Below are 24,646 nucleotides of genomic sequence, written 5' to 3' on the forward strand. Positions count from 1 at the left end.
TGGGTTCGGATGCAAGTTCAAACCCAGCTCAGCCTGGGTGGAGACTGCATGCTCAAGTGTTTGCATGAAGTTCCTAGCAGTGTCCAAACATATGCATGAAGGAAGCTAAGGTAAGGCATTTTCATACCTTACTGTGTAAACCCTAACCCTTAAGATATTTACAGAATTTTATTATACTCATCTAATATAATTTAGATTCATGTTTGTGGCTGGCTTATCTTTTTGACTTTTTCCAGAGCATGCTTATGGACTGCTTCGTCTCATCGCATCAAATATTCTGGCGAAATACTTCCGTCAGCACAGACAGGGTAGTACTTAAGCAAATAATTACAGGACCTCAGCAAACGAGTTCAAAATACTGTTGAGTTATGCTTTTTTCCCCCACTCAGCTCTTATTCCCGAAATTACTTCTGAATGATGCCTAGTCCTCCCATCTGTCAAGAGGATGCTGAACGCCACCTCCATGTGCAAAAGCAAATGCCTTTGCCACATCTTACTGCAAAACACCTGAAAACTGAAGATTATGCAAGATGTTACACTACTTCAGAACAGCAAATGAAGGTGATTCCGTCATGCTGATTTTCAATATCTATCATAGATACAATACTTGTATATACATTATTAGTTTGAAATAATAGTAATAACATTACAACACAACAATCTCTACATGAACTTGCTCCCTTCTCAAGAGAAACTAGATTATATGTAAAGCTAACCCCCAGGACAGTTTAAATGTGTGTTCAGAAACATTCTAGTCTGCTTTTCTAACGGGGAATTATTTGTGGGCCGACGTGATGTTGAACAAGGCCAGTGGCGTTCTGCGTAAAACCACGTTTTCCTACGGTGAGTGCAATGATTCAGCATTCATACTAGCAGGGTGTTCATATCGATTTATACCTTTATTCTATATGTATGTACATCTGTAGCGTGACTCATTTCAAGCTACTGCATTTGTACAACGTGGTACGCTGCTCTGTGTTTGGTGGCACATATCTGAGGGGAACAATCCATTTGTCACGGAGTGTCAGTGATTGCAGTCAGGCTGAAATACGTCCACGTCAGTAACCAATGTTTCACAACCCACACTTTCACAATCCACAAAATGTTGTCCCTGATACTTGGTCCTGAAGACCACTAGTTCCTTATTTGATTACTACAAGAGTACCGATTCCTTATTTCTTTACTTCCCAAAAATGAATACTGGTTGTTAATTTGGTTAATAGTAGCATAACAGAACTAATTTACTACTAGCACAACAGCATTAATTTCTTATTTGTATACAGTACTATCAGTATAGTAGTAATGCTTTCTAATGTGATCACTACCAGTATTTTGTTCTGTATTTAACCTCATCTGAACATACATCTTACAACGTTCAGTATTCTACTCTAGTACTGCCTCTGGAGTCATTTTTACCACTACAACTTGAGAATGAATGAATGAATGAAAGCAGTCTTTCAAAACAGGAATTACAACTACTACCACCACCACACAGACAGATCCGTATATATAATGGCCAAGAGATAGGTGTGTGTTCCAAAAGCAAGAGGGAATAGATTGAACTCAGCAGCAGGAATTTGGGTTCAGGGGGTATGACAAAAATTTTACCAAAAGGACATACACAACAACACAGAATACTACTAGTTGGGGAAAAAAAGTGACGTTTGGGAAGAACGGTGAACCGGAGGATGAACGTGACACCCCGCCGTTCCTCTGCTCTGTCCATCAGTCACCGCCAGTGGGGTCAGCGCTTGCTTCACCACCACCATCTTCATCGCCGCATTTTACGAACTGTCTGAACCTGTTTCCCGCTCTTTCGGGGCGCGAGCGCCTTTCAATTACCTCAGTCAGTGCGCGAGCCGCCGTGCGCTCCGACTTACAGAAACAAACGAACCGGCCTTCGCTCGTCCCGCGGTGTTTGCCTGCCTGTCACCACCGTGTGTGTGTATGCGAATCATTCACTGTGTGTAGCGAGGAGTTTCGCTCCCAAGGTAGTTGTAATATAAGAGTGCATTAAATGCCGCTGTCTACTGTTCCTCCATGATGACCGCGGCCGCAGTGACCTGCTGCGGGCCGGCGGGCGGTCCGCCGGCGTCTCCGGCCGCGCTGACACAGACAGAGGCCTGGGCGGCCGCCGCTCCACCACACACCGTCCCGAGGCCAGCGCTCGGCGCTCCGTGCTTCGCCGCGGGGTACCTGGAGGTGCTCCTGGAAGCGGATGGGCAGGATCTGAGCCATGGCCGTTGTCTTTTCCTGCTGTCCCGATCTCCGCTCGCTCGGTCAGCTCGGAGCCGCGCAGCTGTGTGACCAGGCAGAGACGGCTCCAGAAAAGCAGGGGTAATGAAAGATGGGGGGTGTTACCCTCCTAAAAGTGACAGGAACCGTTCAGATTGGCGGTCCTGGCTACTGCTGAAGCGTCGTTTTCCCCTGAATGGAGACGAGCAGCCCCAACAGAAACGCCGAAAACCCGCAATGGCGGCGGAGACACCCAGGAAGGGTACGATGCGGAAACGGCTCCGGACCTATGCGCGGCGGAGGAATATACTGCGGAAACAACGCCAGAGGTTTGCTCGGCGGAAGGAGACGCGTCCTTAAGTGATGCTCAAGATACGTCCGCGTTGCACGTAGGCTCTCGTACATCGTGTACCAGAGCTCACTTGTCAGCCGAAATTAATTTAAAAGAGAAATTCTGATTTTTAGTTCACGAAAAACACATTTTAAAAACATTTATGTAGCGGGATTCTTGCTATCTTAACAACTCCCAATCCAGAAATTTCCTTGAACTGACACCACATTTTTATCAACAGTCTGCTATGAAGAAGACTCCGGGAGATCTAGCAAGATATTTATTTTAACTGCTTCTTTGTCATTTCTCCTCCTTTTCCACACATTTTAGCTCAACAATTCGGTCATATTGTAAAAGGCTGAGCAGGATTTAGGCAGAAAACACCTGACATGGCAATAATTTTCATAATCTACAACAGACTGAGCCTGAGGTGAACCCGTTAAATGTAAGGCCAGAGGACGCGGTATTCATCACACGCTTTACTTTTCCGATTTATTCAACGACAAACCTCGCACGCCAAACGAGTGAGTACATTATTAAGTTTTGTTGAGACAACTGTAGCAAAGTAGCTTTATAGAAACACTGAAGGCAGCATGCTGTCGCTTCTTTAAGACAAATGACATGGAGGGACTATTTTTCTGGGAGTGCGTTTTTTAATTTGAATCGAAATGAATTCAGTGCACGTCGCCGCACTGAGCGGAGTGTGAAGAGGTGAATAGAGCGCGGTCCCGTTCGCTCTCTGATGGCTGTTGGGCGTTCTGGACGACAGTGAGGCGTATTCTGGGGTCACAAAAGCCACACCGATCGGTCTGAGAGGGAAAAAAATCTTTTCATAAACAAAACATTTATTAGAAATGTTCCACTCAGGTAAGGAACATTTCGGGCTTCATGTGTGGAAAAACCTTTTTATGACAACGTTCTGGGAAATAAGGTAAACTGAGTTTACCCGAAGTCAACTACCGGCCAAATGAAGAGTTCAGTCAGTGGACCAGAGGAGCGCTTGCTAATTATGCTATCTCATAAAAAGCCTATTTTACGACTTAAAATTACTTAAGGTGGGTGGAGTATTAAAAGTAATTTAAAAATAAAAGTACTTTTGAGTAAAAGCAAAAAAAAAAAAAAAATCTGTGCAATCAATACATTTTTATTAATTCAGTTTTTTACTGGTCTGAATCACTACAGCTTAACAGCCATGTTACGTAACTAGTGTAAAAAATTGTCATTGAAGATTATGTGTATATAATCATCATAGTTTTTAGGTACAGAGGAGGAAAAAAAAAAAAAACAAAAAACTTTACTGCCGTTGCTGACCCTTATTCTTAAGAGACATGATCAAATAGCCTACTAATCAGCATGGTAATCATGAACTATTAAACTAGCTGGTGTCATTGCACAGAGGAATGTGAAGTATTCATTAATCCCCTACTATATCTGATGTCTGTTAAATATGGTGGATGGGCTTATGATTTGCAAAAAGAAAAGCATGGTGAAAATGTAACTTTTCTACTAAAACATTTCATTTTTATAGTGTGGTATATACACAAGTCCAGAAAATCCTTCCTTTATGGAACCTACATATGTTTAACAGTTTTGTTAAAAAAATAAGACAGCACCAGGGCCCCAAAACAAAAAATGAATTTTAAAAAAATGCTGTGGGCAATTTAAAATATCTGACATATTAACACTTCAGAAATTTTAATGAAATAGCTCCAATATGAAACAATTTAAAGTAAATGCTGTAATTCACCCTCAAGAGACATTTAAATAAATTAGATAACCCTAATCAATATGTAAACAGTAAAAAATCTAGTAATTAACCAGGTTAACCATTTATTACAGAACTGTTCAATCCTTGACAATAGTTTCTTCTGCCTGAGCGCTTAAAGCACTGAGATGTAACGGTTTCTCTGTTATTGGGTGTTGCAGAGGAGATGGAACCCCTGCAAAAGTGACTGCAGCCATCCAGGGTACTGGGCAGAATACATGATCTACGTCCTTGTGGCACACAAGAACGTTGCAGTGATAAGCTGTTGTGCCCACTGTCAACACTGATTACCACCAACAGATTCCACGTAACTAGTGCCAATCTGCAACATTACGCAGAGCGCTTGCTGGAGTATGCGCTGCAGAGTGGGGCAACCCAGGGCCCTCATGTGATCCACAGAGATGGTGCCTTGTCTTTTCGCAGTTGTCCACAGTGGCAGTCAGGGCACTTTGCCCAGCTTGCGTTCTTGCTTCCGCTGCAGGTAACGTGAGCGCGCTGCCAACACAGAGTCTTCGCTGTTCCGTCGCTCCAGCTTCTTCAGTGCCTCTTCCACAGCCTCCTCTGGGGGAAAGAGATAAGATAAACTTTAAGGCTTCAGAGTAGCACTGCAGTGTGTCATTTCCAATACCATTTAAATATAACGTAAAGAATGATTTACATCAAAAACTTCAACATCTCTTCTTTGAAACCAAGAAAATGAGAACAAAAAAACTGCAGAAATTACATGAAACAGTATAAAAGTGAAAATGAGCAAATTGTGTCTAAATGCATTCTGTAGCCTTTTCAAGGTATAAGATCTATTAAAAGCATCAAGTAAGCAAACACCACCTAACTATGGTTCTTTAAACACCACTGTGCTAGATATGTGATGCACCCAGCAGGCAACTCATGAACTCTAATAACCACTCAGAAACCCTCACCTTGGTGCCGTTTGGTAGCTTCCTTCGTCTCCCATTTGGCCACCTCTTCGTCAGTTACCTCCTCCCGGGCCACACTGCTCAACTCGTGGGCCTCAACCTCATGCAGCTTAGGCAACAGGTCCTTTACCCACTCATAGCGGATGGGGCACACTGTCCTCACATACACACGAGAGGTGGCCAGGACATCGTGGAAAAGGATCCAATCCAGCTGGGTCTCCTGTTCAAACAACTTGCAAGACATTCCAGATTGGTTGGAGCCATGGAAGCATCACATTCACAAACTAGTGCAGTAAATTCCACCTGTATGATGCACACTGCTAAACAGACACGTACTAGAAAGGGTGCAGTTCATGTCTGAGAGATATGCAAGCAGCACAGCAAGGACTACTACACATTGCATTAATTTTTCTAATATCAGCCAAGGTAGGTGATGAAGTTCAGTGTTTCTTACTGCTGATGAAGGATGAATGTGGACGACTGATCCATGTCCGTCCATTGTACGGAATGTTCTTCCTACCGACCTACAAGGGAAAAACGAATAGTGACACGAGTCAGGACTTTGCTCTGCTATGAAACTGAAGGCCATGGCATGTTTTGGATGGCAGTAATGAGCAGTGTACAGCACAACGTGGAAACAAAAAGATGAATACCCTTACGCTAATATAAATAAATCAATCTTGTAATCAAATGAAAATCATGTGACATCAAACATTTTTAGTAACACTAAACAGCACCTCTAACAGTATAGTCTCTATGTTTTTCCAGAGTGACCAACATCAGAGGTCTTGGAGATATTTCTTAAATATTATAAATGTCTGTCAGCCAGTTTATCAAAATGTCTCTTGCTCAGCATACCGTCTAGTATGTCTCACACCCTGTACTTGCAAGCTAGACTGCAGAGCACCATGATATTGCACTGGACAAACAGTTGTTAAGGAGGAAGTGAATGAAGACAAAAATTACAAAAATTATAAATTATCCTTTTGTTACAAATTAATAAAATACATTGGTACTATCTTTCTCATGCAGAATACCTTTCATTTTGGTTTCTGATTAATTGTAGGTGACACATTTTTTACCCAGGGACTGATTAAATGCTTTTCCTACAAGAAATAATGGTAATTCGATCCACTTACAACAGGAATTTACTCAACGGGGTGATTTCACAACAAATTAACCCTATTAAGCAAGGGATGACTATACAGTTAAACATGACTAATGAAGTAAACTACTTTCTACCTTAACTGTAAAAAAAAAAAAAAAAACATAGGCCTTGAAATGACATTTAATTCTCAAGTCATGCTAAAAGTTACAACTGCATCACATACTAGGGTAAGAAGTGGATGGAGAAGTTGGCACAACTGATCTGTTCCAAGACTGCTACCTCGTATCATCTTTTAGTTACTCCAATAGCACTACATGTTGCAATGAACCTTCTAGATTTACCTTCTGGCCACATTAGCAAAGTATCCAGCGCATAAACATCTCCGCAGGAGTTCACTTTTACTGCAGTCAAACTGCTCTACTGGGAAATCTGGTTGCTGTAGAAAATAAGAAAATAAAATAAGACCAACCAAAGAAGTTAATGTAAAAAAGGTTCCTGCATAGGCAGGAAACTTGTAGTCACCTGTTTGAGTCGAAAGAGAATGTCTCTCAGCTGTTTCTCAACACTGAATCCAGACTTCATCGCCCTCCAGTGGATCCAGTGGTCTTTACACCATGCAGATGGAGTGTCACTGCAGAGCAGAAAACATACACAGATATTCAGGTCATTAGAGAACAAGCTCTCATATCTGTATGGGTTAAATAAACATAAATATAACATATCTTTGAACGTTAGGATTACCCTATTCTAAATCCACCATTATAATAATAGGAGTGGTACTTGCATAGAACACAAGAGAGGAAAACCTGTATCAGAGGCCTTCAGCTGTTCAAAGGTAGACAGAAGTTATCCAATACCTGGCTCTACACCTTTCAAACACACTCAGCAACATAGCAAAATCATTGGAGCCTCCGGCCTGCGCAGCCAGCTGCTTATGCTTCTGCTCAGACTTCTGCTGCTTCTCTGGCTGACCTGCAGATGGGACCCCAGGGACTGACTTTAACAATATAAATTCACACTGAATTACACCATGAAGTACTTGCATATTATTACATTGCTGAACTCATTTACCAGGTTCTACTCTCTAATAATCAACTATAATAACTAGATCTCTTTTGACCCTCAATCAACACTATGTTAAATAACTTGATATTAAAAAAAGAAAAATCTGCTTTTCACATGTTGATAGCCAATACCGATCTTGTACCAATATTAGTACTCGATATCACCTGGCCGAATGAAGATGTTCTCTACAGACAGCATGGCAGCCACAGGGAGAAGCATTTCCTCACAGCCCAGAGAAGCTGCCTTCAGCAGTGCTCGTGTAAGCCCGGGGGGCAGTGGAAACTCCACCATCAGCCGGCCTAGTCCGGTCACATGACCTTTCCTACAAGAACAGCAAGACGTGGTAAATCAGGATGTGCTTACAGTACAGTACAATACAAATTAAAAGCACAATATTACAAATCATGTGATTGAGGCATTTCAGCTAAAATTCAGCCTTGGGGCACAAAGTACAACAATAATTTATCAACTGTTGTAGCTGGTGCTCACTGCAGAGTTATTAAACAGGGGTTCATTACCTAGGTTTTATATTAAAGTAAGATGTCACATGTAACAGTGACACCTCCAGTAGATACAGTGAGTACTCTGTATATATCATGGAAAGCAAGAAATCAATGAAGTTCACCTATCAATGGCATCACATTGGTATAACTGTTTCAAAGCAACCAAGATAAACTTCTCTTCTGGGCGGTCCAAGTAAGGGAATCTAAAAAGGGAAAGATGCAGAACTCGTGACCCTCTAATCTACATTAAAAACAGTGAAACACTAAAAACCAGCAATGGATAAAATACACATTTTCAACTCTTGATTTCAGACATCTAAAGAATAAAATTATGAATTTATTCAATCACGTTCAGGACAGAGTGTGAATCATACATTTTTAGTAAAAAAATAAGTCTACCTGATGACATCATGAACCCCTAAACACTTAAGGGTAAGGATGACTGCAGTCAAGCTGGTCCTCTGGACTTCAGGAATGGTGTAATCTGGCATGCATTTATCCCAGAATTCCCTGCTATATATTCTGAAACATTTTCCAGATGAGGTTCTCCCAGCCCTGCCAGCTCTCTGCTGTGCCTCACTCCTGCAAAGTTACACCAAAGTGACAGCAGAAGGTTAAGGTAAAGTATTAATCTGCAGTACAATGATGCTACAGTGCATAATATAAGAAGTGAATGTGCTGTTCTGTCATTGCTAATCTTGGAGTTTCTCCTTCTGAACATGTGACCAATGATGCAGTAAAAGTAAACCCCATCTAATTGAACACCATTGTTACTGCTCTGTACTTCAGTCAATATGGTAAAAAATAGACATCTATAATAATTACAGAATAATTTAAATAAATATATATAGAAATCATTTACAGATTTAAAGCTACCTTGAAACAGATGACAATGTTAATACAGACACCTTAGATTCAGGCATGTTTTAGCAGAGTCAGACACACAAATTCATTTTATGCATTCAATCACAACATCAGATTTTCCCCACAAAACTCATAATACAGCAACTTTCACAGTACAGGCTCTGTCACGTTGTTGTGCAATTCACGGTTTTGTCTGAAATGTACAAAATGTACCCACTAAATATTTTTAAAAAGTAAACTGTACAAAATTCTTTAAATTATTTCTGAACAATGTTCAGATTTAACAAATCTAGGACTTTGAATTGTAGAACATGGATGTTAAGACAAAAGGACAATACATATTCTTTCATCCTGAACAGATGTGAATGCAACCAAAGTCTGTAACAGGTGGTTGTCAGATGAACTATGCAGAGAACATTAGGAGAGAGCTTTAGAAACATACTTTGAAATGGGTACCACCTCCAAAATGTCCAGGCCCACTCTGGAGTTATGGTTCAGTTGCTTCACAAAGCCACTGTCAACAATATACCTATGACATAACGTTACAGTTAATATAGCTGTGCAGCACATGTACAACTGCTCTTCACAAAGACATCATCATTCACAGTGCTCCGTTAAATAAAAACATATATACTTGAAGTCCAGCTTCAGAGTGCTTTGCTATAATTCAAGGTATTTCCACACCAGTCACACAAATGATCTTGTCCCCATACATCATGTCATTCACCTGATTCCCCTGATGGTCAGGGATGTAGCTGCAATATTGGTGGCCACCACACACTTTCTCACACCAACTGGTGGAGGCTGAAAGATCATCCTTTGCTGGTCTGTGAGAAGTCATGTTTTCCAGTATAAGGACAACAGTAAAATTAAAAAGCATGTGATTTTTGTGCAGCATAATTAAAACATTTGAAGCAAGCTATCCAAAACACGTCAAAGAAAAAATTATTTTTAGAACTTCCATGAATCCCAGTAGGTCATCTGTCATGCTTATCTAACAAGACAATTGTTCCTTCTAGTAAGAGGACCACAGATTATTTGAATCCTTACCGGTTGGCATTGATCCATACAAAGGCAAGATCAGAAGGCCTTCAACAGAGTGATCATGAACATCATAACGGTAGTCTATGGACTCTGCCTTATCATATAACATGTCGCAGGCTTTCTCAATTTCAGACTGTCCTGCCAACAAAAAGATAGCAATTTGTTAACATTTTGCCACTACTTCAGACACTGAAAAAGAGGATCCAGTATAGGCCTAAAACACTGCTCTACTAAAATATCCATCCATCTAGCCAATTTCAGTAACTGCTTGTCCTGAGAAGGGTCACAGTGAACCGAAGCCTATCCTAAAAACATTGAAGCAAGACTGAGGGGAGGTACACCCTGGACAGGATGCCAGTCCATTACAGGGTAGCCACACATGCAGGCACACACTCACCCATTCACACACAAAAGGCAATTTAGAGTCACCAATTCACCTGACCTGCCAAATGTTTTGGGACTGTGGGAGGACACCCACACAGATATGGGGAGAATGTGCAAACTCCACACACACTGAGTGGAGATCAATCTCATGCTGTCTACTATACCCTAGGTCAGTGGTTCTCAACCATTTGGAACTAAAGCCCCCCCCATGACTAGATAGATAGATAATTTTTTTTGATTTTGTGTACTTTTTTTTTTACTTTAACTTTTATGTTTTTGTTTTTCTTTTAAAACTATATAAAAGGACATAGTGGAACACGCCCTTAATTTATCAAAAATGTTCTTGAACAATATAGAACTAATTTGTAACATTACGTGTAATGTAATGTGATATGCAAACTGGGATTTAGTGTGCGTTTTGCTAGCCATGCCATTAAAAATTAGTGGGAGATCTGCGCTTGCTTCTTTTCACAAAGAAGCACAATGTGCGGTTCAATGTTGGACAGTGCAAGCCTGAGATCATCCTCCACCTGCAGGCGATTTCGGTATTTTGTTTTCAACGCAATCAATTTTGAAAACCCGGCCTCGCACAAATAAGTTGAGGCGAATGGAAACAGCAATTTAACGGCGGCATCAGACAACTGAGGATATTCAGTCATCACAGTCAACCAAAACGAAGGCAGAGAGCAAGAGCTATAGACTTTTTAGCTGGAGGTGCTGACGAGGGACCGTCGCCACAACTCCTTTTAGCGTGTGTGATGAACTTATCCATACCAACTTATCACCATGGATTAGTTCGACTGGTATCTCTGACATTCTGACTCGTGTCTACACTGCCAGCTATACATAAAAGGTGGGCTTAAGCTCCGCCTCTCCAACTCAGAAAGAAAATGCAGAGGGAGAAGGAACGCGTTTTTAATTATAATTATTTTTAAATATTTTTTAAATTATATTTTTTAAATAATGAAGAGATTTTTACATAGAATTTTATAGGTTTTTCATTTTTATGCACATTATAATTGAAAAGCAATAAAATACACTGAGTACCCAAATGATAACCTGTCTCTGTGCTTTTTTCTTGGAAACAATTTGCGACCCCCCCCATTAAGAACCAGTGCCCTAGGTGCACCATCGTGTCAACCATAACAATACATTTTCTATGTAATACTTAAATATTTTTTAAACTTTCATTAAAATTAATAGGGAAGAACTTGAACAACTGAGGAGATACAAAGAGCACATGGCACAGGATTGGGGCCTTCTTTAAAAGCAGTGTCAAGCACTGGTTTTCTCAACTTCATAGGTTTGTGTTTTTATGCTGGTCTTTAACAATCTGTACCCACATGAACCAAACTCAAAGAACCAACTCAAAGGACTACAATAAGAAGTGTAATGTGATGGCTTACCAGTGAGAAACACAAGAATGTCTCCTGCAGGCTCACATGTGTGTACCTCTAGTGCCACCTTTACAACCTGAAAAAGTATAATAAACAGAGGCTAATTTAACCATATGCCAAAGAGGTCAGTGTTCAGAAGAGCCCTTAAGAAAACAATGAAAACATGGTATGTGAACAAAATTTTCTAAAAATTTGCAGTCTTTAACCAAATTCAATATAGGTATTAGGAATTTTCTTTAAAATGTTTCAAGACAAGAAGATTCACAATTAAATACTATTTTTTAAATCGATTTCAAGATGTATCTGATGTGGTGCTAAAATATTTTAATGAAGCGCATTAATTAATTTAGATCAGTATCATCACTATTCTTTTTCCAGTTTTGATTTTGCTGGAATTTTACCTCCGGGATTAAAAGGAAAGCAATCCTCATTTGAGAGAAACTTAATCAGCCGAGCAAATAACAAATATTTTGAGAATCACCACACCTCTTTCACATAGACAGAACTGTCCATATCTTTGGGGCCAATGAAGTTGCAGAATCTCTCAGCTACAGAGAATGTGCGACCAGGGATGGCAAAGACTGGGCAATCCCCCAGAAAGGCTGAGAGTTTATCTGTCTCCAACGTAGCGGACATCACCACCAACTTTAGGGGTTTTGAGCGGCTCGACGACCCCCCTTGAGACTGGAGTAGCTGCCTCTTCAGAAGCCCCAGCAGGATGTCCTACAAAAACAGAAATATTGTTACTACAGACCTGTGCAAAAATATAGCTTCAAAACGAGCAGACCAAATATTTTTTACTTATGCCTTTCAAAGCCAAACAACAAAATGCTGAGCAGTTTAAAAAAAAAAAAAAAAAAGAATACAAAGCAGTCTATACCAGAGAATTTGTTAATACAATGCATATGGATAATTTATTGATACTGATCCTTTATAGTGTTATAATAAGTTTAGCACACTCAAACTCACTGTATTTAAGCTCCTTTCATGGACTTCGTCAAGAATCACCACACTGTACTGCTTCAAATCAGAATCCGCCAAAATTTCCCTCAGCAAGCAACCATCCGTCATGTATTTAATGACTGTGTCCTAGGAAACAGAAAACACACAGAAATAAACACAAGCAATGTTTGCAACACTGACTGGGAGAACTGCTGCAATTTTCCTCTGGCTCCAGCATTTTTGGGGCAGACAACATGCCACCCCTATTCCACCATTCTTAAAACAATGGGAAACTATACTAACCAGCACTGAAGTTAAAGTCAGATTAGCAAGATCAGCAGTAACACTGCTATGTACCTGCTAGAGGATTCTCACCTGGGACGTGCAGTCATCAAAGCGCACCTGGTAGCCCACCTGCCTGCCCAGATCACAGCCCACCTCTTGGGACACCCTCTGAGCCACCGTGATGGCAGCTACCCTCCGTGGCTGAGTGATGCCAATTTTTCCACGCCTACAAAAACCTGAGGAGAGGAAACCGACCAATTACATACAAAAATGCAATATTAATAATTAATTGTCACGTGCTTCTTAGAGGCAGCCAGTGATGTCTGGATGGGCTGTTTCTTAGCACTCTGACTGACGGATCCCAGTTGAGTTCGAATCCCACTACTTTTTGATCGCGGTATAATTTACCATAACTTAGGCTGAAGTGTGATAGAATACTCTTGCAGCAAATGAGAAAATCGTGTAAATTGACAACAGTTTAGTCACTTTGGAAGTGTGTCAGAGGTTACCGCTGTGTGTGTTGTTGCGTATTTTTTTTTCGTGGACTGAACTACCTGACTGATACAGGTACTGTGGAAGCTGGGTAGTCTTCCCACTGCCAGTCTCCCCAGTGACTACCAGGAACGAATTCGCTTTCACTGCCTGTATGAGTCTCTCCCTCTGCCGAACGATGGGCAGATCATCTGTGTCGTGCGAATCCAGCCTGCAATGCGAATGACTATGCTGCTTTGACATAGTTAGTTAAGCCTAGGCTGAGCACAAATTAAAAAACCAGTGAGACCGCCTTCGCTGATCCTGCAACAGATTATGAAGTTAAATTAAATAAAATAAAATAAAAAAAATCGATAAACGCGGCAACACAGAGAACATAATACAAAGCGTGCAACGTCACATTTTCAATTTTAACACATAACTTCATTTAAACGCGTCACTACCAATATATTTTACTTCCGGGTCAATATCAGACGAAGGGTAGTACTTCCGTAGTTCATCGAGTTGTATTTCCTCCGTTTACTAAGTATTGTAATACTTCCGCATATGACATAGCTAGTACTGCTGTAATGAAGGTTTTTTTTGCGATTAAGTGATTCAGCCGAATATCGTACGTGTAGATCCAAATTTGCTTGACAGACGCAATGAGAAACAGGTATATGTTATCAGTTTAATTATCTTCCCAAAATACAATATACAAGTCCAAATTTGCTAACGAAAAAGAAGTCTTTTTTTTAACAATTCACACACGCACACACACAAAGAATGTTAATTCAGAGCAGTCAACCTAGGAAAATTAACAAACAAAACAAAATATAAAATAACCCCTAAAAATTGTAAAACACTGCTATATAAGCAGACATGAAGACCTTAAAAATATTACAGTAATAAACAGTCTTAATGGCCTTCTTATTATTACACTCGTCAATAGTGTTTATGTACTGCTTAACTTGTTTAAGAAAAAACATAAAATATAGGTTTTTATGAGCAAATTTGGACCTGTGTATATGATATTTAGCTAAAATGATTAATAAATTAATGATATATGCCTGTTTCTCCATACATCTATCAAAATGAAAGAATCCAAACAGTACATACTCATTGTACAAAGCAAAATCTTTACACACTTTTTATCAATAATAAAGTTCCAGACATCTCTCAGTAGCTTTCTGGCATAGCGACAGTGCCAAAAGAGGTGAGGCACCGCTTCTGGGTGCAGGTTGCAAAAAGAACAACTTACATCAATCCCATCCTTGAATCTTATAAGGAAATGCTCGACAGGGTAGAATTTGTGTATAATCTTGAAAGTGATTTCCTTAACCGTGTTTGTTAAGAGGGGGGCGCGGTGGTGCAGTGGGTTGGACCGGGTCCTGCTCTCCAGTGGGTCTGGGGTTCGAGTCCCGCTTGGGGTGCCTTGCGACGGACTGGCGTCCCGTCCTGGGTGTGTCCCCTCCCCTTCCGGCCTTACGCCCTGTGTTACTGGGTAGGCTCCAGTTCCCCGTGACCCCATATGGGACAAGCGGTTCTGAAACTGTGTGTGTGTGTTTGTTAAGAAGTATTTGTGAGTCAGCAGCCAAACTTTCTCCCATGGGACATTATTAACACACACACACACATTTTCAGAACCGCTTGTCCCTTACGGGGTCACGGGGAACCGGAGCCTACCCGGCAACACAGGGCGTAAGGCCGGAGGGGGAGGGGACACACCCAGGACGGGACGCCAGTCCGTCGCAAAGGTATTCCAATAAGCAGTGACGTAAGGTGGCAACTTATTCTGAAACAAAGACCGAACAGCTCTGTTATTATTTCTGAGAGACCGCGAGAAACAGATCCTTTTACACGGAGTATCAACTGGATTCGCTATAAAAACAACAGCAGGGTAAGAGTCTTTTCTAAGTACAGTCACAGAACCATAGAATCAGAATCAGAACGAGCTTTATTGCCAGGTATGTTCACACATACAAGGAATTTTTCTTGGTGACAGAAGCTTCCACAGCACAGACAGAATGACAGTGACAAGATAGATGAGAAGATAGAGTATGTGAATGAGGGATAAAAAATATATAAAAATATGAAGTACCCAATATACAAAAATAGTCACTAGACATTGTATGTATGTACAGGTATGTTCTATACAAATGCAAGGGAGTGTGAGTAAGAGATATGATGTGATAAATAGTTATAAATATGAATATAAATAGCATTGTGTATTGCACTGGTTTACTCTCTAGGGGGGGATTTAGCTGTTCATGAGGTAGATGGCCTGAGGAAAGAAACTTTTCTTGTGCCTGGTTGTCCTGGTGCTCAGTGCTCTGTAGCGCTGGCCAGATGGCAAAGGTTCGAAGAGGAAGTGGCCTAGATGTGAGGGGTCTAGAATGATTTTGCTAGCCCTTTTACTGACTCTGGACAAGTGCAGTTCTTGGAGAGCTTGGAGGGATGTGCCGATGATTCTTCCAGCAGTCCGATCTATCTGCTGTAGTCTTCTGATGTCTGATTTCGTAGCTGAGCCGAACCAGACAGCTATAGAAGTGCAGAGGACAGACTGGATGACTGCGGAGTAGAATTGCAGCAGTAGCTCCTGTGGCAGGTTGAACTTCCTCAGCTGGCGAAGGAAGTACAACCTCTGCTGGGCCTTCTTCACAATGGAGTCTATGTGGAACTCCCACTTCAAGTCCTGTGAGATGGTGGTGCCCAGGAACCTGAATGACTCCGCTGTTGCCACAGTGCTGTTCATGATGGTGAGTGGGGATAATGCTGAGGTGTTTCTCCTAAAGTCTACAATCATCTCCACTGTTTTGAGCGTGTTCAGCTCCAGGTTGTTATGACTGCACCAGACAGCCAGCTCTTGGACCTCCTGTCTGTAAGCAGACCCGTCACCATCCCGGATGAGGCCAATGAGTGTGGTGTCATCTGCAAACTTCAGGAGTTTGACAGAGGGGTCTTTAGCGGTGCAGTCGTTGGTGTACAGGGAGAAGAGCAGTGGGGAGAACACACATCCCTGGGGGGCGCTAGTACTGATCGTGCGAGTATTGGATGAACATTTTCCCAGCCTCACTAGCTGCTGCCTTCATTACCAGGCCAAGCTCTTCCTTTGTGACATGAAACCCAAAACATAACACAAATTCAGTGTAAATACCGGTGTGGAGAAAAAATTGTCCTTGTAAATTAATTTCCATGCCAACAGAGTCTGTTTGTGAAAGGCTGACAGTTTAACAGGCAGCTTTTCTATTGCACATCAGAAGGAATGAGAGACCACCGAATTAGTCAAAAACGAATTTCGGAATGAAATTCCAGATGGAGGCATCATTTCTCAGAAATTGCTTCATCCAGTTAATTTTAACAGTCATATTCAAGGTAGTCAAGTCCAAGAAATTAAGCCCACCATTCTTATATGAGTTGACAACCACAGACTTCCGGATATAGTGGACTCGGTTTTTCCACAGAAAATTGAAGAGCATCTGGTCTATTGCTTTAGCAGTTTTGCTGTCTAAATGTACTGAAGAGGCAACATAAGTAAGCCTGGAAATACACTCTGCTTTGGACAAAAGGACCTGCCCTTTTAAAGATAGGTTCCTTTGTAACCAAATATTAAATTTGTTTTTTGTCTTGTCAATCATGGGGTTGAAGTTTAGAGCGATTCTGTCTAGTGGATCCTTAGTTATCTGAATTCCTAAATAATTTACTTTCTCTTTAAGAGGGATGCCGCTAATTGATGTTACAGGACAATCCTTCAAAGCAAGCAGCTCACATTTTTTAAGGTTAAGGCACAAACCTGAAGTTTTAGAAAACACTTCAGTTAACTCAACAGCAGGTTCTATCTACGAAACATCTCTCAAGAATAAAGTTGTATCATCTGCGAGCTGACTTATAATTAAGACTTCTTCCTGCGATGGAAATACCCTCCAAACTACTTAATTTAGTAAAATGAGAAAAGGCTTGAGCAACAAGGAGGAAGAGGTACACAGAAACTGGGCAACCCTGCCTAATACCTCTTTTGAGAGCGAACCTTCCGGATGTGCCATGACGTAATTTGACAGAGCTGTTACCATTTGTACAGAGGGTTTTCATCACCCTACAGAAGTAATTTCCAAACCCACACACATTGTAAACAGTAAAAAATAAAGGGGTGCTCAACAGTATCAAAAGCCTTGTAGAAATCCAAAAACAATATAAAATTATCATCTACAACAAAATCAGAAGAATCAACAAGATCTAGGACCAATAACTCCGCCGAGGGATTCCTTCGGGGTCCCCTGCCGGTCCCAAGCCCGGATAAAGGAGGAGGGTTGGGCATGAGGCTAGCGACCCCCTCCCGTAAAAAACCCACACCGCTACCTAAACGCCAACAAGTACTTAAGACATCTCGGCCTTGGAAGAAGATGGACTTCCAGCTGGAAGTCTTATGATGCGGAGTGGTGAAAGCCAGAAGCATCAGGAAGCTGCTCAGCCGATCACCATCCTTTCAACCAAGGCTACCCTTAACATCGGGTCATGGAATGTGAGGACCATGTACGAAGCTGGAAAGGCGGCACAGGTGGCCACAGAAATGAGGGCCTACAGACTTGCCATCTTGGGAATCAGCGAGTCACGGTGGACTGGCTCAGGCCAGAAGAGGCTATCATCGGGAGAAATGCTGCTGTTTTCAGGACACGAGGAAGACAACGCCCCCCACACCCAAGGTGTGGCTCTGATGTTAAATAAGACAGCCCAGAGAGCTCTCACCAGATGGGAGGCCCATGGACCATGCATCATCACAGCAACCTTTAGAACTAAGATGAGAAGGATTAACATGAATGTGTGCAGTGCTACGCCCCAACTAATGACAGCGATAAAGAGCAGAAGGAGGCATTCTATGACAGACTGCAGACCGTCATCCAGAGTTTGCCAGGAAGAGACGTCACCATTGTCATGGGAGACCTCAATGCCAAGATTGGCAGTGACAACAGGGGCTATGAGGAGATTATGGGGCAGCAAGGACAAGTTTATGGGGCAGTAAGGACTAGGTGAAATGAATGACAATGGAGAAAGATTTGTCAACCTATGTGCCACAAGCAACCTGGTCATTGGCGGAAGCATCTTCCCTCACCAAAGGATTCATAAGGAGACCTGGGTTTCACCGGATCTATCTACAGAGAACCAGATAGACCATGTGTGCATCACAAGGAGGTTCCGGAGATCCCTGCAGGACGTACACGCCAAGCGAGGAGCAGATGTTGCCTCATATCATCACCTCCTTGTGGCTCGCCTCAGGTTCAAGCTAAAGAGGACATGGACAGGAAAGACAAACCAGCGCCAGAGATACAACACCGCCCTTCTCAAGGAGGCGATAAAGTTAGAGGAATACAGACTAACCCTCACCAACAAGTTCCAGGCTCTGCAGGAGCTTCTGGATGAGGAGACTATTGATGTGAAATGGAAGGCAGTGAAGGAGGCAATGACAACAACATGCCAGGAAGTACTAGGCCCCAGGAAACACAGCCACAAGGAATGGATCTCAGTAGAGACCATGAAGAAGATACAGGAAAGGAAGGAAAAGAGGACAGCTCTTAACAACAGCCGTACACGGGCCGAGAAAGCCAGAGCACAGGAGGCCAACAAAAGTACAAAGAGGAGCATCAAGATTGACAAAAATAACTACTTTGACTCTCTGGCTACTGAGGCTGAAGAAGCAGCTCAACAAGGGATTATGAAAGATCTATACACCACTACAAAAAAGCTGTCTGGAAAGTTCAACAAGCTAGAAAGGCCTGTAAAGGACAAGGAGGGAAGGACCATCACTGGAGATGAGGGACAGAAGAAAAGATGGGTAGAACACTTTGAAGAGCTGCTTAACAGACCAGCCCCTCAGGACCCACTAGACATCCAGCCAGCTGCTGTAGACCTGCCTGTCGATTGCAGGGAGCCCACTAGGGAGGAGATCTGTAAGGCCATCAAACTGCTGAAAATTGGCAAGGCAGCTGGACCTGACAGCATTCTAGCAGAGGCATTGAAAGCTGACATTGAAACCACAGTGGAGATGCTATACCCCCTTTTCAAGAAAATCTGGAAGGAAGAACTTGTCCCAACAGAATGGAAGGAGGGATACCTTACCAAGCTACCAAAGAAAGGCGACCTCAGCAGCTGCTCCAACTATAGAGGCATAACACTCTTGTCGGTCCCAGGCAAGGTGTTTAACAGGATCCTCCTCAACAGAATGAAGGGCACAGTTGACCAACAGCTCCGAGACCAGCAGTGGCAGGATTCCGGAAAGAGCGATCCTGCACAGATCAAATAGCCATGCTGCGTATCATATTGGAGCAGTCAATAGAATGGAACTCACCACTCTACATTAACTTCATTGACTATGAGAAAGCCTTTGACAGTGTAGACAGAGACACCCTGTGGAAGCTGATGAGACATTACAGAATACCAGAGAAGTTTGCCAACATCATCAGGAACTCCTACGACAGGATGACCTGTAGGGTGGTGCATGGTCAGCAGCTCACTAGCGCTTTCTAGGTGCGAACAGAAGTTAGACAAGGATGCCTCCTGTCACCATTTTTGTTCCTGCTTGTGATTGACTGGGTGATGAAGACCTCCACAGCTGAGAAGCGACTTGGGATCCAATGGACACCTTGGGACCAGTTGGATGACTTGGATTTTGCAGATGACCTTGCCCTTCTCTCACACACCCACCAACAAATGCAGGAGAAGACCAGCACTGTGGCAGAGAACTCAGCACGAGTGGGTCTCATCATCCACAGAGGGAAGAGCAAGATACTGAGGGTCAGTGCAGGCAAGGACTCTCCAATCACACTTGAAGGTGAAGCGTTAGAAGAGGTGGACAGCTTCTCCTACCTAGGCAGCATAATCGACAAGCAGGGTGGGACAGATGTTGATGTCAGAGTCAGAATAGGCAAGACAAGGGCAGCTTTGTAACTCTGCTTTGTAACCATAACGTGTGGAAAATTACTGTGTGAAGTAATGTTTGCGGACGGATGCTCCTTGAGAGAAGATGATGGTTCACCATCAACTTCCTATGCTATTGTTGCAGAAGGTGGCCAGTTGATCGAAGGGGCTAGCCTTCCAAGTGGTTGGTTGGCGCAAGCTGCTGAGCTATTCGTGCTCACCAGAGCTTGCGCCCTGTCTAAGGGGAAAAGAGTCACGGTGTACACCGATTCACAGTACGCTTTCGAGGTGTGTCACGATCATGGGGCTCTGTGGAAGCAGAGAGGTATCCTCACCAGCACAGGAAAGCCCATCCAACACCTTTAGCAGCAATAACTGAAACTAGATGCTTCTGGTAACTGGAGATCAGTCTTTCATAGTGCTATGGTGGAATTTTGGCCCACTCTTTTTGCAGAACTGCTTTAGTGCAGCCACATTGGAGGGTTTTCGAGCATGAACTGCCCATTTAAGGTCCTGCCACAGCATCTCAAATGGGTTCAAGTCAGGACTTTGGCTTGGCCACTCCAAAACTTTAATTTTGCTTTTTTTGAGCCATTCAGAGGTAGACTTACTCCTATACTTTGGATCATTGTCTTGCTGCATAATCCAGTTGTGCTTGAGTTTCAACTTATGGACTGAAGACCGGACATTCTCCTTTAGGATTTTTTGGTAGAGAGCAGAATTTATTTCCCTCAGTTATTGCAAGTTGAAGCAGCAAAGCACCCCCACACCATCACACTGCCACCACCATGCTTGACTGTAGGTATGATGTTCTTTTTGTGGAATTTGGTTTTGGTTTACACCAGGTGTAACAGGACTCCTTATCTCGCAACTGACTCTGCATGTCACCACAGCTTGGACAAGTGATGTTTATAGTGCAAGAGAGGCCTGTGGGCCTCTCATTTCTAGAGGAGTCATTGCTGTGCTTTTGGTGGAAGTTTGGAAGGTTGGCCACTTCTAGTAAGGTTCACTGCTGTGTCAAGTATTTTCCATTTGTAGATTATGGCTCTCACTGTGGTTCTTTGGAGTCCCAGAGCCTTTGAAATAGCTTTGTAACCCTTGCTAGACTGATGTATGTCAATCACCTTCTTCCTCATCATTTCTGGAATTTCTTTCAACTTTAGAATAGTGTTTTACAGGGTAAGACCTTTTAACCAACTTCATGCTGTTGAAAAAGTTCTATTTATGTGTTAACTTGATTAAACAGGGCTGGCAATAATCAGACCTGGTTGCGCCTAATCCAGGTGAACCCCATTATGAATGCAGTTTCATAGATTTGAAGAACTCTACTAGGATGGCAAGTACATTTTCATGCAGGCCCAGTTAGTATTGGATAACTTTTTTTGCTTCAATAAATAACATTCAGGAGGTGTGCGGTGGCGCAGCGGGTTTGGCTGGGGCCTGCTCTCTGGTGGGTCTGGGGTTTGAGCCCTGCTTGGGGTGCCTTGCAATGGACTGGCGTCCCGTCCTGGGTGTGTCACTGTCATGCCCCTGGGAACGAGCAGAGCAGCAACACCGGACTGCCTATACTGCGACGTTTGCATCTTGGAAGATCTTCACCTGTCCCTGACTTCGATTGTGTCCTGTCCTATGAACCTCGTTGAACGATTAAAACCACCCCCCAGTTGGGTCCACTACTTACCTGTCTCCAGCCTGCCTGTCCCCAGCATGACAGTCACCTCCCCTTCCAACCTTGCACCCTGTGTTGCCAGGTTAGGCTCCAGTTTGCTGTGACCCCCGCTTGGGATCAGTGGTTTCAGACTGTGTGTAAATAACATTATCATTTAAAAACTGTATTTTGTTTTTAATGGGGGAGCGCGGTGGTGCAGTGGGTTGGCCCGGGTCCTGCTCTCCAGTGGGTCTGGGGTTCGAGTCCTGCTTGGGGTGCCTTGCGACGGACTGGCGTCCTGTCCTGGGTGTGTCCCCTTACACTCTGTGTTGCCAGGTTAGGCTCTGGCTCCCTGTGACCCTGAATGGGACAAGCGGTTCAGAAAATGTGTGTGTGTGTGTGTGTGTGTGTGTGTGTGTATGTGTGTGTGTGTGTGTGTATTTTGTTTTTACTCAGATTGCCTCTGTTTTATGTTAGATTTTGTTTTCATTTCTGAAACAATTTAGTATGAGATATACACAAAAAGAGAAGAAATCAGGATGGGGAAAATATTTTTTTCACAGCACCGTGTCTTCTGTACTTGTTTCTCTGCACTGGCCTTGTATAGACCCTGGTTATTGCCTACAAATGCATCAATAGAACTGCTCCTCGCTATTTACAAGACTTTTTCCACCGCTACACCCCAACCAGACCACTTCACTCATCTACTTCTGCCTGCTGGGTGGTCCCATGCACAAAACGTAAAGCACAACGGTTCTCAGTTCTGCCTCCGTCGTGGTGGAATGACCTCCCCCTCTCACTCAGAACTGTTGAAACTTTGTTCACATTTAAGAAGGGTCTGAAAACTCATCTCTTCTGGACTCACTTCACCCATGATCTCTTAAGCTCATGTAAGGTGTAAATGTTCATGCACCATAACTTTATGATCATGCCTAAATAAGCCTTGACACAGCTGCTACTCCTCTATTGTATGTAAATGTTTGTCTACCTTTAAAAAAAAAAAATTCTAGGAAGGTGATCAGAAATCGTCGATTCTGAATTTTATACACCTATTCGTGCAATGAACATTAGTGCATATAGTGGACAAAAACTAACTTTACTTACAAACTAAGAATCACACACCTGCAACTATGTCTCCCTTTCTCCTAATGTAATGCACAAATTGTATTTCTCTGAGATGTACGTCGATTTGGAGAAAAGCATCTGCTAAATGAATAAATGTAATAAAGTGTCCATTTCCGTGGATGATAGACCACTGGCATGGACTGGGAAAAAATGAATACCCACTCCTGGTTTAGGCTCTGAAGTATCTTGTATCCTTTGTCCTTTAAAATAGTCTTTTTAAAAACTTATCAGGTTAAAGTGGGGTGTGGTGGTATGGCGGGTTTGGCTGGTGCCCGTTGTGTGGCAGGGCTGGGGTTTGAGCCCTGCTTGGGGTGTATTGCAACAGACTGGCGTCCTGTCCTGGGTGTGTCCACTCCCCCTTCGGCCTTGCGCCCTGTGTGCCAGGTAGGCTCCAGCTTGTTGCGACCCCACCCAGGACAAGTGGTTGTTGACACTGGCTGGTTATTAGGTTAAGGCCATTGATTTCATGCAGTCCAAGACTCTGACAATCTTACATATGTAGAAGACAAGGATTATTGATTTGTTAATTTGCTTCATGCATTATTCATTCTTTCTTTTCCAATATTAGATTGTGGTGGACTGCAGCTTATCCTGGAAGCACAGGGTGCTAGGCTAGATAAGGTACACCCTGGATAGGATGGGGAAACTGCTTCATCACAGGGCAGTCATTTCGGCTAAAATATCTTCAGCTGTATTGAAAATTTATATTCAGAAAAAAATGTTTAAAAATTTGATTTTCTGAAAAAAATATAATTCCTAGTTATTGCTTGTTGACAGATACTCAGAATTTGTTAGTAACTTGTTAGTATTTTTTTTAATATTATAATTATTAATTTATATGGAGCTACTGCTGTGATGTACTTTGGTTCAAATGATGGAATGTAACAAATTAACTGTGTTTAGAATCATGATGCGCTTGTATTTTTCTGCAAGATGTACATCACTTTAGAGAAGTGTCTGCTAAATGAATAAATGTAAGTGTAAATAATATATTCTAGAAATATAACTAATAGTAATATTTTAACCATTAAGTGCATACAGAAATTGTACTATTTTGTTATGTCTGAGACACAATACTCAGTGTGCTTGATAAGTAACCTTTACAGGATTTACAGGATCTTTGATAAGATGTACATTAACATGACCTACCGACACTTTAAACATGTTCATGTGAACATTTTTACATTAAACATTTAAGAGATGCAAAGCTCCACTTCAAGCAGAATCATTTTATATTAAACACTCTTTTCTACGGCGCACAGCTTAGAACTGCCACAACATTTTCACTACTACGCTGCTTGAAAGTGTTAATTGGTCTTGGAAAAGTTACCTAGCTGTACAAATGGGTAAATCATTGTGAACAGTTTAACATTGTAACTTGCTACAGTAAACAAATTGAAATGAAAATTTTTGCAAAATATAGATACAGTATAAACATTACATACATGCCACTTAAGATAAAAGGAACACTTCAAATTTATTACTGTGTATCAGTATTATAGTAAGGAAGAAGCAGGTTTTAATATTAAGTTTTAATAGTAAATATCCTGATAGAAATTATATATGTATAAAATATTTATATTGTTAATGGGAGTGTTTAACAGAGGAGTGAATACGGTGTGGGAAGTATGAAATAAAATTTATGAAGAATAA

General features: G+C 42.1%; 2 protein-coding genes across 5 annotated transcripts in view; both read right to left on the minus strand.

The window, feature by feature from the left end:
- Positions 1-2,552, minus strand: part of LOC108938327 (clathrin heavy chain 1-like) — a 28,580-nt gene extending 26,028 nt beyond the window's left edge. For all 4 annotated transcript variants that reach the window (XM_029255319.1, XM_029255318.1, XM_029255321.1 and 1 more), the window contains exon 1: positions 2,197-2,552. In XM_029255319.1, the coding sequence (XP_029111152.1) occupies positions 2,197-2,238 (42 nt within the window). In that variant the 5' untranslated portion in view covers positions 2,239-2,552. The remainder of the gene's footprint in view (positions 1-2,196) is intronic.
- Positions 2,553-3,784: 1,232 nt separating this feature from the next.
- On the minus strand, positions 3,785-13,748 carry dhx40 (DEAH (Asp-Glu-Ala-His) box polypeptide 40). The gene is made up of 17 exons (XM_018758733.2): positions 13,395-13,748; positions 12,931-13,076; positions 12,583-12,702; positions 12,100-12,336; positions 11,623-11,689; positions 9,839-9,970; positions 9,516-9,615; positions 9,231-9,317; positions 8,324-8,506; positions 8,047-8,127; positions 7,586-7,743; positions 7,214-7,328; positions 6,879-6,987; positions 6,698-6,792; positions 5,703-5,772; positions 5,252-5,480; positions 3,785-4,892 (listed from the first exon to the last, which is right to left on the minus strand). The coding sequence occupies exons 1-17, from the start codon at positions 13,573-13,575 to the stop codon at positions 4,771-4,773; spliced, it is 2,232 nt and encodes a 743-aa protein (XP_018614249.1). The 5' UTR covers positions 13,576-13,748; the 3' UTR covers positions 3,785-4,770.
- Between the last annotated feature and the right edge of the window lie 10,898 nt (positions 13,749-24,646).

This window comes from Scleropages formosus, chromosome 10 (genome assembly GCF_900964775.1).
Source record: "Scleropages formosus chromosome 10, fSclFor1.1, whole genome shotgun sequence".
NCBI classification, from domain to species: domain Eukaryota; kingdom Metazoa; phylum Chordata; class Actinopteri; order Osteoglossiformes; family Osteoglossidae; genus Scleropages; species Scleropages formosus.